This window comes from Chanos chanos, chromosome 15, assembly GCF_902362185.1.
Source record: "Chanos chanos chromosome 15, fChaCha1.1, whole genome shotgun sequence".
Classification (NCBI taxonomy): Eukaryota; Metazoa; Chordata; class Actinopteri; order Gonorynchiformes; family Chanidae; genus Chanos; species Chanos chanos.
This window is the reverse complement of record NC_044509.1, coordinates 13,472,743-13,487,365: the sequence shown is the minus strand read 5'-3', so window position 1 is coordinate 13,487,365 and position 14,623 is coordinate 13,472,743. Positions and strand designations below refer to the sequence as shown.

Here is a 14,623-nt window from a genome sequence, read left to right as displayed (position 1 = left end):
ACGATTTTGTAATTACGCTTCCGTCGCTCCTGAGCGACAAAAACGCGCAGGAAAACTGCAATTTGCATTCTTTATCTCACCACCGCGGAGAGTAAAAGCATGTCCTCTCCCTAACAGTGAAGATTGTCCATTGGTGCAACTCACTACCTCTCTCTCTCTCTCTCTCTCTCTCTCTCTCTCTCTCTCTCTCTCTGCCATGTACGTCTCTCTTGGCCTAGATTCCAAGCTTTTTTTTTTTTTTCATTTTCTTTTTTTTCTCTCATTTTCTCTCTCTTTCAGTCACTCCGTCAACCTGTTTTCTCCAGAGTTTTCCCCTGGCTCGCTGTGTGTCGTGTATAATTTCTTTTCATGCCGTTATCTGGTGTTTTCCTGAAGGTTGGCCTGACTTTTATCACAAAAGTAGTTGGCTCTGTTTCTGTCCTCTGTCACCCAGCAGGGTGATGACCCGTGGCTTTTTTTTTTATCATGTCACTCACAGAAGAGGGGGCGGGGCTAGAGGGAACCAGGCTCATTCAGTCAGAGATTCACAATCGCTGCTCCGCTCTGGTGGATACGTTTCTTATACTCCCACGGTGGAGGAGAAGGCAACATCCTTTGGGACTTCGTAAATTAACTTGTGCTTGAAAAGGTCGTAGGGCAGAGGAGACGGGGGGGGCGGCTTGGGACAGGGGACTGTGGTGAAGGGAGGGGGGGGGTGCTTTTGTCTGCGGGACAGAGGTGATGGTGGGGGTGAGGGGGGTGGGGTAGGAGTGACAATCAGCAGCTGGAGATAGTCCAGTGACCGAGGTACTTCATGAGCCGACGGATGTGAGAAGATAAATAAACAGGGCTCTTACCACCCGGGGGACGGGCCGCCAGGGAGAGCAGCTGATTAAGTAGTCATAAAAACCATCGTCTCTGATTAGAGAACCATTACAGAATCAGACAGAGCATACTCCTCGCTCCGCTGGGCACTGACCTCCTCCTCCTCCTCCTCTTATTCCTCTCTCTCTCTCTCTCTCTCTCTCTCTCTGTCTCCAGTTCTGCTCGCATTTCTCATTACTTATTTACTCCGCTTCTGCCCTTAGCCTGACTTCATTTGCATACAATCAGAAACCCAAACACGGAATATTTAGGGAGTAAATGCCCTTTTCCCCCTGCCTGTTCATGTTAGCGCGGACTACTGCGGAAAGTGGGAATTTCATTTGACGTACTAGGACAAAGCACGCCGCAGTGTCGGGTTAATGGATGGTTTTTTGTGTGTGTGTGGTTTGCTTAATTAACAAGAAAGCCAGGGCAGTTCATACATTTAAAAAAAAATACTTAAACAATGACACTGCGTGACTTCCCTGATCTGATATGATAATAAGTGTCTAGTGAAGGGTACGTTGGGTAAAAATGAGTTGTTTTTTTTTCCCGCTGCAGTAAATACTGCAGTATTGACTTTCTTCCACTTTTCATAGCAGACCATACTGTCATCTTCTTCTTTTTTTTCCATACAGACCAATGCATATCAAAACACTCTTTTCTCTCTCTCTCTCTCTCTCTCTCTTTCTCTCTCCCACATGACTAATTGAACCCTTGCAGTGGGAAGTGTCTTTATGTTCCTCTTTGTGAGATGAATACAGTGCTAAACAAGCAAAAAAAAAAAAAAAAAAAAACCTACTTTTTCGCCCATTTTTTTTTTTTTAAACCAAATGGAGAATTGTGCTTGATACTGTTAACTCTGGCCCTCCGAGGTCTTGAAGCACGGACGGGCGTAACTGATGTCGCTTAATTTCCACCCAGATTCCAGTGTCGGAAATGCTGATACAGGAGTGTTAATCCAAGCGTCACCCACCCAGGAAAATGTGTCGCGCTCTCAAAAGTCTCGTCAGTGTCGGCTTTGTCAGTCGAGACCCCAAAATAACTTTTCCTGAGCCTTTTTCCTGCCGGTTTTCAAATTCTTTTTTTTTTCTCCCTCCATTGAGATAGAAGGAAGGGTAGAATAAAAAAAAGGAAAACACTCGCTAATTTCGGGTTTAGCACCGCAGGAAGCCAGCTATCTTCAAATGAAAAACCTAATTATAACTCGCACGCGTTTGCTTTGCAGGGGAAAAAGAAAAATGGCTCGCGTGGTGAAACGGTGCACGCGGCTGTTTGGTTTTGAAAGGTAATATGTTGGACTGTCTTTTGGCATTTACCCTGAAAAGGGGTGCGCACGGAATGTTATTGTACCAGTCTAAAGTTAATTCCATAAAACAGCCCTTGACTTGCTTTTGGACATGACTGGAATTGGGAAAGTAATGACCTTTCTTTTTTTTTTTTTTACCAGTGCATTTTTATTCCTGCTTTGGAGTTGAGGTTAGGAGAGAGGGAGGCTGTAGGAAATTTGTGACTGTTCACAGTTGCGTACCATGATAAACACTAAGACTTTCTGTCTTACTCCTCTGTTGTGTGCACGCAAATGCACACATCTCTGTGCCCCCACCACTGCCCCTCGTCCTAAACAAACACACACATACGCACATACACACACATACACACACGCATTCACACGCACACACACACACACACACACGGTTTTGTGGTTTTTCGCTTTTTTTTTTTTTTTTTACACGTAATGTTACCAGTGATCTTTATATAGCTGCATACATCTTCCCATGAGTGCTGGGTTCACCGGTGCTGCTCTTTGGGGTCAAAGTTCATAGGGGAAAGAGGCTTACCCCCTGGTCTCGTAAGGGGTTGGTCTCTGAAGGCATGGATCTCTGTAACCAGGGCAACAGCTTGGGTATGAAGACAGAGAGACACTCTCCGTGGTGTTTATGAGTGTTCACGTGTGTGTGACTTGGCCTTTGTTTACCAACAGTAAGTTTTTATGTTAGGTAATGAGCACTATTTATAAACGGGTTGCTATGGTAACTTTGACTTTACTCCTTCCTTGGAACTGTGACTGTCCATTGCCTTAGTGAGTGACGACGCATATCTTTCACGCCATTTTCTCCTTTCCTCATCTTCCTTCCACCATTCTATTATTTTTTCCTTTTTTTGCCCACACCAAACCTATTCTTTACATCTCAATTCAGTCTAACCCTCCTCTTTTCTTTGTTTCTTTTTCGCCTGTCTCTCACTCTCTGTGGTTCTCTATAGCACCATCCTCCCTTTCACACTGTCTCTCTGTCTCCCTCTCTCTCTCTCTTTCCATCTCAAGTGTCATGGCAGTATTCTCAATAGGTTCTGTTGCCAGGAGACGGGATTCTCTCTCCATTGTGTTTGCTACAAAGGGGGTCTACAATCACTCCCGCTGGGTGGAACTGGGGGCCTGCGGGTCTGGTGCTGGGTAGGGTGAAAGATGGAGGGAAGTTTGGAGTGAGGTGGGGTGGGGGGGGGGGAGGAGAAAAGTGTGATTATCTTCTACCCACATTTCAGTCGGTCAGACTCTGCGTCCACGGAGGGGTCCTGGTGAGTTTGTGCTATGTCACTGACGGTGTTAACGGAGGTCAGGACCAGACTGGTAAGGGTGGGTGTGTGTCTGCTGTGACTGAAAGTGTGGGTCCACCTCTCCCCACTGCATACCCAATATTCTCTCTCACTCCAGTGGACACCGATGCAATTTTCAAATCCCCAGGTTCAAGGTGCAAGGACAGAAACACTATAAAAGCATGTGTGTGTGTGTGTGTGTGTGTGTGTGTGTATGACAGAACACGTAGCCCCAGACTCCACGTTGTTAATCTTCATAGCACTGGCCCCTCCTGAGCTGGTAATAATAGGTTTTCTTATCACACGCCGTTGGCCATTACTGAGAGCCCCCTCCAGAGTACTGCAGCTATAACTCTGTGTTAAGAGTGAAAGGCTGACTTTGTAACCGCCAATTATATTAGGCCCTATTAGAGGCCAGCAGAGAAATCAACGAGTGGCAGTTTTCATTTGCTGTTGTATTTACAGCATTATCACACCTATGTTTAAGTGCTTTCACTATAATTAAAGTCTAATTTTTTATTTATTTTTTTTTTTATTCTCTATTGATTAGCGACATCGCGGCCTGGAGAAGTAGTTGTGAAGAGTCAATTAGAGTAACTAGCGTTAAACACAATCTGATGCGAAAGAGTTACCTTTCCGCTTGTGTCGCTTTTCATTCCGTCTAAAAAAAAAAAAAAACCTCCACGTAGGGAGTGTTTTTATTAAGCAGATAATCTATTCTCTGCCCCCACACGCACGCAATTTATACCATTTCAATCCCGTTCTCTTTCCCCGATAATTAAAATGATACATTTATATCTCCACCGCAGCGATTCACTTTGCATAAAAGGATGGCCATCTGGGCGATTGTTTTAATTTTTTTTTTTTTGTGTTTTGTTTTGTTTTGTTTCCTCGTTCGTTTGTTCGTAAGATATTTGGATGATGTGTTTGAAGTTGTTTTTTTTTTTTTTTCCTCTTACTTTTTCTTTCTCTCGTTACCAAGAAGAATTAATTGCAGATCAACACAACATGACAGGACCACAGCGAAACTTAATTAAAACATTATTGTCTTGTTAAAACATGGCATATCATTACGCCTATTGCATGTCTCTGTCTTTTTTTTTTTTTTTTTTTAAACCTCATTTCGAAGCTGAGCTGTGTTGGAGAAAGAGTTAAGTTGAAAACGATACCCTCTGTTCGTCTCATGCCAGGTGCTTGAAAGTTTTGAGTGCCCTCTCTCTCTCTGCCTTGTCTGCCTGCCAGCAGGCAGGAATCTGCAAGGGAGGGAAGATAAACTCTTAAATTCCATTCTGTTGAGGAATCGTGGAATGCAGCTTACATTTTACCATGTATTATCCTTAAACAGGGAGAGAGAGAGGGAGAGAAAGAGAGAGAGAGAGAGAGAGAGAGGGGGGGAGAGAGAGAGGTGCGATTTAAAGATGACCTGCTCGACTCTCCTGTGAACTGCTGCGGGGATACAGCAGATTTACGGCCCATCCAGATGTGTTTAAGTGATTGAACGAAATCTGCCTCTCGTTCTGCCGTCTGAACTGTGATTTAGTGCTCTCGTTATTAATTATAATTTAGACAATAGCGGCCGTCACCCCGGGGTCAGATGGGAAACCATCGTTTCGGTCATGTGACTTTTGATAAAGTTAAAGAGGAAGACAGGTGCTTACAAGAGGTTATGCAGCATGTGAAAGCTACTCTAAGCAATAGTCGTTTTCCTATTGCGTGTTTTGTCACAGGCAGACAGTTCATTTATGACCTTTGCATAGTTAAATCAGGTGAAGAAAAATATATCACAGAGAGGAATGTAACGCTATTTCTGGTGTGTGGATATAATGTTACATAATCTTGGAGCTGTTCATATCCGTATGGAAACGGAGTACGAAGTAGCTCAGGTGGTTTTCACAGGAACAACCCTTCATATTTGATGAAACCAGTCAGACAGGTTCTGGAACTTTGTGTGGGGTTGTGTTGTGATACCTGCAGTGCTGAGTAATTGAAACCATGTTACGTCACAGCTCTGAGTTAAAAACAAAAGGTAACCACTCTAAGATGGCTACCCACTCCATAAAACAGGAATTCTTTAAAAATAAAAAAAAGTGACAATAGGATGACTAAAGCAATTAAAAAAATAGATTTTACTTGTTCTAAACCCTTGAGTAACGCGTGTCCTTTTTGAGCTCTAGGTTTTACAAACCAACTAGCAGCACCCAGTGCTGATACCTGATCATTAGAAATGGTACTGTGTCTGGATTGTCAAACTGGTTTTGCTTCCATGGCCTCATTCCAGTTTTCAGTAACAACACGTAACGGGTGTGAGTCATGCCTTTTGAAAAGTTATTTAACTTGTTTTGTTTCAAACAGTTGTAATCATCTGGTTGCTCAGCTGTATGTAGGGATAGGCTCTTGACCTCCTGACTACTGCCCTTATCTTTTGTTTGCTTCATGCGTTCTATTTAAGGGAAGACTTGACTGTGTGCTGTGTGTTTAGTTGTATATTTGTTGTTTTTAATTAAAGGTCATGATTTAGTACAGGTTTCCTCAAATCCAGGCCTGGAGGTCCAGTGTCTTTGCTCTTTTTCACATCAGGCACCACACTATTCGGATGATGAGAAAACATACAGGATACCAAACCAGGAGGACCGGGGCTAAGAAACCCCAATCTAGTGCAGCCTACTAACATAACTCCAGCAATTATTTCAGTTTTTCAGCAGAGTGAGAAACAGTCTGAAAAGACCATAGAAAAATGATGGTCTAAATGACTCAAATGCCAGCACTTTAAACCCAGACGGACAGGGAGCCGTTGCATCTCTAAATCTCTCTCTCTCTCTCTCTCTCTCTCTCTCTCTCTCTCTCTCTCTCTCTCATAAATGTACACACACACACACACACACACACACAGAGACATTAAAAGAGAGCTACCTCACCCTGGCCTCTCTTTAGACAGATAGCAGAGAGCGTGTGTTTTGCATGGCAGAGAGTTAAGGGTTCGGTTTGATGCTGTTTCATACGCTGGGGGTGTGTTGTGTGTGTGTGTGGGGGGGGTGCTGCCGGTGGCTACGCGCCAAAGACCCTCTGGACCCTTCTGCTCTCTTTTACTCACTCTTGAATGCAGAATTCAGTTTGAACTCCGGGCAGGCCTAGCCTCCTCCTGGACCGCTTGCTCTGCCTAGCCAACCCTCCCAAACTGCCCTGTTTTTCATCATCTTCTGCTAACGGCCAACTCGTTTCATCTTAGATATGTGCAGTCCGAATCATATATGTGTTTATACAGGCCCCCCCCCCCTTGCTGTGTGTGTATCTTAGCAACTCTGGTATTGCGGCATACGCCTTTTTAATACGTTCGTATTTCTCAGTCATGAAATGTAATGTAAAGTCTACACGCGGTCACATGATATAAAAACAAACAGCTTCAAACACACATGCCACACAAGGACTTTATTATATTTGTTGTTTTACTGGCTGTTCTCATTTGTGCCGATTTATAGAGAGAGAGAGAAAAAAAGTCACTAAATAACATGACTTCATCAAATACGACTTCATCAATGACATTAACGTGAAATTAAAGCCGAATAGACTGCCTGATCTGACAGCGGCAATTTCCGCGTCATTTATATAGAATGACATGTATAAAGTACTCTCTCTCTCACACACACACTCACTCTCTCTCTCTCTTTCATTTTCCTCTGCTTCTTTTTTCCATGGGCTCAGTGTATGGGATGTAGAGTTGAAGCTCTGGGGATGTCTCTTGTGAATGATGTGCTTTCTAAGAATAGAGGATCCTGCGTTTATTAATCTTCTGCAAAAATGAGGTCATAGCTAGAATTCATCTGTTCACGCGATACCGCGATATATCGTACGTTTTCTTTTGTATTGGCGCTGTCTCTTTTTATTATGATCATTCTTTTTTTTCGTTTGTTATGCGACACAGTCTCAGAGCGACCGCTTTGTCACGCGTCATATTTGTTAGAGAATCTCTAATTTAATTTAGATGAAACAATGTTCAGTATTCATCTTGCTTTGTATGAATCTCAAGCTTGTTGTGCGACTGAGAACTTAATGGAAGAACCAAGTTGAATGCTATTCATCATTTGTTTGAGGGGACAGGAACGCGGTACACTCAGCAAATGTGTCAAATTGTTTCTCTAAAGGAGGAGCAAGCATGTTGCTGGTGATGTTTTGCGGTAATGTATGTCAGGGGTGAGTGACACGTTGTGTACACTTGATTGTGTTTGACAGGCTCATGCCACGGGTTGGAGATCACCTCCTCAGGGCCCTCTACCATAGAGAAGGCCAGCGGAGAGAGCGTTAAGCTGGACTGCCAGTTCACTCTGGCCGCGGAAGATTCCGGACCTCTGGACATCGAGTGGAGCCTCCAGCCTTCAGACAACCAAAAAGAAGAGAAAGTGGTGAGTGTGTGTGTGTGTGTGGTCTCTATCTCACAAAACCCTCCAGTTATTTTTGTTTCTGACTTTCCCTTTGGCGCCGTCTCTGTTTTTTTATGCCTGTAAATGTTGGTTCTTGTTGTCAGTGTAAACTGAAGTGTGAAACTCATTTAACTGCTAGTCCAGTGTGAAATCATTTGAAAATTCTCAAATGCCAACTGCTAATTCAATGATCACAATCACGTGTAGGTGGCTTTCAAACCTTAACAGCGGTCTGTTTGGCTTCATTTGTAAAGCCCCCCCCCCCCCCATTTGATTCCTGTCCAGAGGTTTAACTGCATGGAAGCTTTCCACATCTGGCTCTTGTGGGTGGTAAAGGGGAAACATCACACAGCCCTAAATGGCCGTAAAGTTTTACACGCGTGTTCCTTTGTTTTAATGAACAGTAAAACAGCTCACTGGGACTGGAACATTGGCAGCATAATAGTTCAGGGCTCTGTCATCGTACATTGTGCGCGTGCGCATGCATATGTGTGTGTGTGTTTGTGTGGAGACCCTAATACTATTGATAGTGGTGGAGCCACCGTATCTACAGAAGCACTGTGTGTGGCTGTTTCAAAAACATGCAGAGACACACACACACACACATACACACAGATTGTATCCTGTATCCCGATTATCAAAAACTCTTCTCTCATCTAACACAGTCAGCTAACTGTTAGCCTGGGGGTTACTTTGGCACAGAAAACCAGCGCCTGCAGGTAGGCTTAACTCCCGAGATTTACGAACACCATTTTTCTTTTCCAGCTACACCATGCAGGGATTTACCTCTGTGTGTTTTTCCCTGGGGACAGTGAGTCTCTGCCAAGGACAGAAATGGGTCAGGAGCCCACTTCCTTTTGTCATTTCTCTCTCTCTCTCTCTCTCTCTCTCTCTCTCTCTTCTCTCTCTCTCGCTCTGTCTCAGGCTCCCTTTCTCCTAAAACATGGAACCCCTGCCTGGGAGAGCCTTTCAGATACACCCCCTCTCTTCTGTGGTCTCTGATCAACTCAGAGGCTCTGACCTCAGGAACTGTTATTTGCTTTTGACCCAGTTCAGTTTTTTTTTTTTCTGTAATGGAGAACATTTGATGATTTTGCGGTTTTATTTGCCCTTGAAAGACTCCAAAACCAGAGGTTTTCTCCCAGTTCTTTGTTAAGTACCTCGTAAAGAACATTCATTGTTCGACACACCGAATTCCAACAACTCTCTCGTTTTCTCCCCTGATGAGATGTTTAGTCATTTTATTTTCAGCTCTTTGTGGTGAGATCACTTGATTTTGTTCATCGTGGGTTTTTTTTTTTTTTTTTTTTGTGGGGTGACACAATATATAACTTTTTTGCTTCTGCGCCACATTGTGAAAGTGGAACGGGTGTCAGGACATAATGGCTTCTGTCTTGATTACGCGACGGAAGTAATCAGACAGTGATTAATGCTCTCTCCACGCTGAATTGGTCTGACAGAACACCGGACACAGCAGAGGATGGTATAGATGAGGCCCTGCAGAGTTCCCATTAAGGAGGAGCTCAGTTCTGTGTGTGTGTATGTGTCTGTGTGTGTGTGTGGATGTCTGTGTGTATGTGTGTTATCAGCCAGCAGTGTAGGAAATGACACACACACACACACGCGCACAGCAACATTGGCCGAGGTGATTAGTGTGGACTGAATGCTGGGTAATTACTGGAGTCCAGCTGGCTGCTCACTGCTTCTGACAGTGCCCCGTTGGATTAGTCTGGCTTGCTGAAGTTGGCTGTGCTCTGGACTGGCAGCTGGAGCCGAAGAGCCCCCGCCCCTGCACTCGTACTCATACAGTCTGCCGAAGACCCAGAGTGGAAGATAAATAGCAACCCTCAAGGAGACTGGCTGAAGGGTCTGTGAGGGTGGTCAGCTTCAAAGTCAAAGGGATTTTGCACGGTCAAAGACAAAAGCCCAAAAAAAAACGACTCTTCCTTTTTTTTTTCTTTTTTTTTCAATGCAATATAAAGAGAACTTTCTGATGGTTCCTTCTTGTCCTCTCCAAGAAAAAAAAATGCTTACTTGAATGTCTTTGGGCCCAAAGTCTCATTTGAAGAACTTTAGGAACCATGGCTGAGCTCTCGCCGCTCTCGATATCACCACGATTTTCGCCTCTCCCTCCTTTTGCTCTTTAAATGAGAACAACGAACAAGAGAGCTAACCCAGTTTTCTATCATTCAGAGCACGTCGGGCCTTTAGGAGTCCGTGGAGTGTATGTGATGTCCTGTTTGTTGGACGTTACTGATGAGCCTGATGAGAGATTCCAGACGTGCTTCCAGTGGTTGTTAGCGTCAGCATTCCCGTCATTGTGCAGAAGGAGCGATGAGACCAGAGCTACTCTCTGCTCTACTGCATAAACCACTGTACCACCCCAAGACCCCTAACAAACTGAACCTGCGAAAGCACATCGGCAATCACGGCACTCTACCTGGGACAACGAATGATCGCTTTTTGAATTGCAAACATCTGAGCCTTAGCGCTTACAGCAGACGTGTTCCGTTTCGTGTAACGGTCCTCACAACTGATCCGGAAGCTTTTTAGAAATTCTCCCTGTTAACACCAGCCCTGCTTGTCTCTTCAACGGTCTCAGTTTGTTATTTTAAACACACTAACGGGTGGCGTAGCCTGAACTTCAGATGTGACGGCTTATGCAGTGAACCGCGTGCATTAGACTTTATAGTGATGCAGCCTGGCGGCGAAACAGAAACTCACTGTCCGATGACGCATTGCATTCAGAGAGCCCAGGTGACTCAGTGCTACATTTGCATTTCAAATAAAGTTCTTCAGGCCCTGTTGGCTCACCATGTTTACTGGATGCCACATGAACTCCTCTTTAAATACCTTCATGTAATTCGAGTTCGGTTCCTTATCGCCCGTTTCCTCCTCACGTTTAGCTATCTTTACTATTTCCCCAGCTGAGTCAATCAACTGCTCTTCGTCATTCGACAGTTAATGTTTATTAAAAACTTGGCCTGTGTGTAGGTGGATCTAAGTTGGTAACAAGGCTCTGTTTATTTGAGTCCAGAATCAAACTGAAAGAAAGTGTGCATTTCATCAACAGCTAGGTGGTCTAACTCTTAAAAAAAAAAAAAAAACACATTTTGCTTGTTTGTTTTTTGTTATTAACAGATTAGTTTTCAAGAGCCCTTTCTTTGTTTAAGACCAGTGAGAATTTAAGCGTTTGCTTAAGTGCATGTCTGTTGATCTTGTTTTCTCTTTCTTTCTTTCTTTCTTTCTTTTGTTTTGACCTTAGGCTGTTTCATTTCCTTTTACCCTCTGTCTTATATCGTGGTATTAACTCAGACATTCAAATCCCGTTACGGCTGTGGGATCTTTGCATCTCCTGGAGGAACTCATGTGGCCCTGATTAAGTTTGCTTGTTCTGTGGTAATTTAGACAAGATGTAGACAGCCCTTTTTTTTTTTTGCAGGTGTAGGTTTAAAAAAAAACATAACAAAACCCAACCCCCCCACCCCCATAGATGGTTTGTACTCCTCACGCATTCCTGTCTACGTGGAGTCATCTCTCCTTCCAGCTCTTTCTCTCGCCGCCTTTTTGTGTGTCGCTGCCACGCCTGATCCCCTCATTAGAATTCTGTGGATACCACGCTACTTGTTTTCCCCCTCCAGTCCTTATCTCTCTCATCACTTTACCAGCTGGGGGTCTCTGAGCTCGCGTCTGATGCGGAAGACCGAATAACAGGGCTTTCTCTCCGTCGCCCGTGGTAAAGGAGAGTGGGTGCCCGGGGTGTGGAAATTGGAACTTAAAATTATAATTTAATACACTCCCTCTCTGCACATGGGGTTTGTTTACAAGAGTCTGTTGGTTATGAGAAGCTTTGTGGCCTTTTGACAGGCTTGGGTTAAACATTAGCCTTGACATCTAGACAGGCACTTGCTATATGTCTGTATTAGCCTGTAGAGACAAAGATGCTGAATTGATTAGTTATTCAGTGACGTGTCGTTGAGGTTTGAGCCGGGATGAGGTGAGAGTTTAGTTAACCTCAGAGCCTGGTCGGCCTGGTTGATCTATGATATTGTATTGGAGACTGCTCTGAGGGTTTGGGATTGTTCTCTTACCTTAGGCAGGGCCCTGTGTTGATACAGAATGTGTCGATTTATCTCAACAGTAGCTCTTTGTTTGTGCCGTAGCCTCGAAAGGGCAGATATTTTTCAAGCGCCGAAGGCCATTTCAAAGAGCAGAAAGCCTTTTCTTTTTTTCTTTCTCACAGTCCGACTGACCTTGTTAACCTTGAAACGAGAGGGGGGGGGGGGGTATAAGACAATATTTTTTTGTGAGCCATGAATTGCTATTTTTTTTTTTCTTTTGTTCTTTGTTCCTGACCATGCAAAATACAGCAGCTATGTACCCTTCATTAAACTATGTGTGTGTGTGTGTGTGTGTGTGTGTGTCTCTTTCTCTCATACACATTTTCCTGTGTTTTCTTTGGCCTTTTCAGTGACATTTCCAGAGAAAGAACGTTGGACTCATTGATTCTCCCCGCCTTCTCTTCTGCAGGTAATCCTGTACGTGGGGGACAGGGTCTACGAGAACTACTATCCCGAACTGAAAGGCAGGGTTCATTTCAACTCGCCTGATCCCAAAAATGGAGACGCGTCCATCAACATAATGTCCCTCAAGTCCTCAGACACCGGTACCTATCAGTGTAAGGTGAAGAAAGTTCCCGGCATTCAGAGGAGGAAGATGCTTCTGACAGTCATGGGTGAGTTTGAGGGAAAAGGGGGTGTGTGTGTGTGTGTGTGTGTGTGTGTGTGTGTGACTGTAACCAAAGTGTTTCAGATCGCACTAGCTGAAAAAGCTGTCGTATTTCAAATGTTCAATCAGCCTGTTGGAATGAACTTTTCCCAATTGTTTTGTGCCCCTGTGAGAGTGTTACAAGTGTTTGTTTTTTTTTTAAATTTTGGCCACAGATGTACCTTCCTTTGGAATTAAACATTGTTTTTATTTTATTGTTTAGATTCTGTGGTTCATTTAAAAAGCAGGAAGGGCTCTTGAATTTAAATATAAATATGTAAACAAATGCTTCAGGAACCAGGAAGGGGGGAGAAAAAATGATTGTTTTCTCACCGGTGGCCCGAGTTTTGTCTGATCGAGACAAAAAACCCACCCAAGAGTTTGTCAAATGATAACGTTGATTATAGAATGTTAGGAACAGAGATATTAGTTTTCACATTCATTCAAAGCCACTAGTGGAAAAAAACCCCACTTCACCTCTGTCCCGTTTCTTCCAGAAAAAAAATAAAACAAAAAAAAGCCTGATCGTCATGCAGTGTTGACTAATACAACTAAACACTCCCTGAACAAACACACTGGCTCATACTGTGGACGAGGCTGATAGTCAACTCAGGGCCTCTGTCACGCTAAAGTCCCTCCCCGAAACTCTCTGCCCAGGAGAATAACCTGTTTATTTGCATTCTGAATGAAAGGATGGAGGCTGAGGGCAGATGGGGAAAAAAAAAAAGCCGCGGTTATGTCGTAACAAGGCATTCGAACAGTCGTCTCGCAAACAGAACGAATAATTAGATGATTCAATGACTTTTTTTTGTTATTGTAGTTAAAGGGATAGTATCTTTTGTTCTTTGAAAGGGTTACATAAATAAATGTAGACTATTTTTTTGTGTGTAGATGGCGCTAGCAGTTGTTTTTTTTTAAAAAAAAAACGGGTCTGACCGTATTGAAGGTCATCTCTCTCTCTCGAGTCAGGTCATCTAAGATCAGAACCTCTTTTGGGCAAATGATCGTTTTGTTCAATCGGTTTGAATATTTATATGCATCGGTGGGGACCCGTGTTACGTGAATTCCCACTGCTCTTGCAATATTTAGTTTATCCTGTCACAACTGCTCTGCTACTGTTACCGTGATACTTAGAGAGGGAGAGAGAGAGAGAGAGAGAGAGAGATGGTCAGAGGTGAACAGCTGACTTGTCCATAAGGAGCTCATAGCCCTGTTGGCAGAAAAAGAGAAGGGGGTTATCTGTTGTGGTTTATGAAGATGAGTTCAGTTGCAGGGCAGAGGAAGACAGGAGCTACGAGATGGTGCGACAGGTTAAGGTGAAGGACAGTAGCAGTGAAGTTACACAGGGCTCTTCACAGTAGACATACATTGAGACTGAGGGAAAGGACAGAAACGTCGAGATGATGCGATTGGCTGGAGACAGAAAGCGAGGAGAGAGATTGGTTGTGAGTGGCGGGTGCTGATGCAGGACTTGGTGCAGTGCTGACTGCAGGTGCATTCTCTCCTCTGCTTACCTTCCGTGTCCATCTTCATCCTGACGGTCGCGGGACGCCTCTACACGCGTCCTGAGCGCATGCCGTCTGGCCGCGTGCGTGCATCTGCTGCTAAACACGTCTCTTACCGAGACAGCAGTCCAAGGGCATTGACTTCAAGGGCTTTATATGTGCAGTCAGGTTCTGGAACAGAGGGCTGAGAACGGACAGATTAACAAAACAAACAGAAAAAGTACACAACAGCATTAGACATTATTTCTCATATTTTTTGTTTTTTTTAAAGGATTAGACTGGTGGGTGTTGACGCTGTCTGTTCTTTGTCCGATAATTTTCCAGACGACAAATGTTCACGTACAATACCGTACGATTCAGTTAGCAATATATACAAAGCATATTAAGCTATGACCTTTGAATATTATTGAATATTTGAAGTGTCCGGGCATCATACAGCGCATAATTGTCATACATGACTTATTCTGTTTAGCTCTAGAACCTATCTGTAGTTATGGA

The 14,623-nt window shown here is 43.9% G+C and overlaps 1 protein-coding gene across 1 annotated transcript in view; it reads left to right on the top strand.

The window, feature by feature from the left end:
• cxadr (CXADR Ig-like cell adhesion molecule) overlaps positions 1-14,623 on the top strand; it is a 40,439-nt gene that overhangs the window by 18,465 nt on the left and 7,351 nt on the right. Inside the window, exons 2-3 of the mRNA XM_030792431.1 lie at positions 7,666-7,835; positions 12,384-12,588. Coding sequence (XP_030648291.1) covers positions 7,666-7,835; positions 12,384-12,588 — 375 coding nt within the window. The remainder of the gene's footprint in view (positions 1-7,665; positions 7,836-12,383; positions 12,589-14,623) is intronic.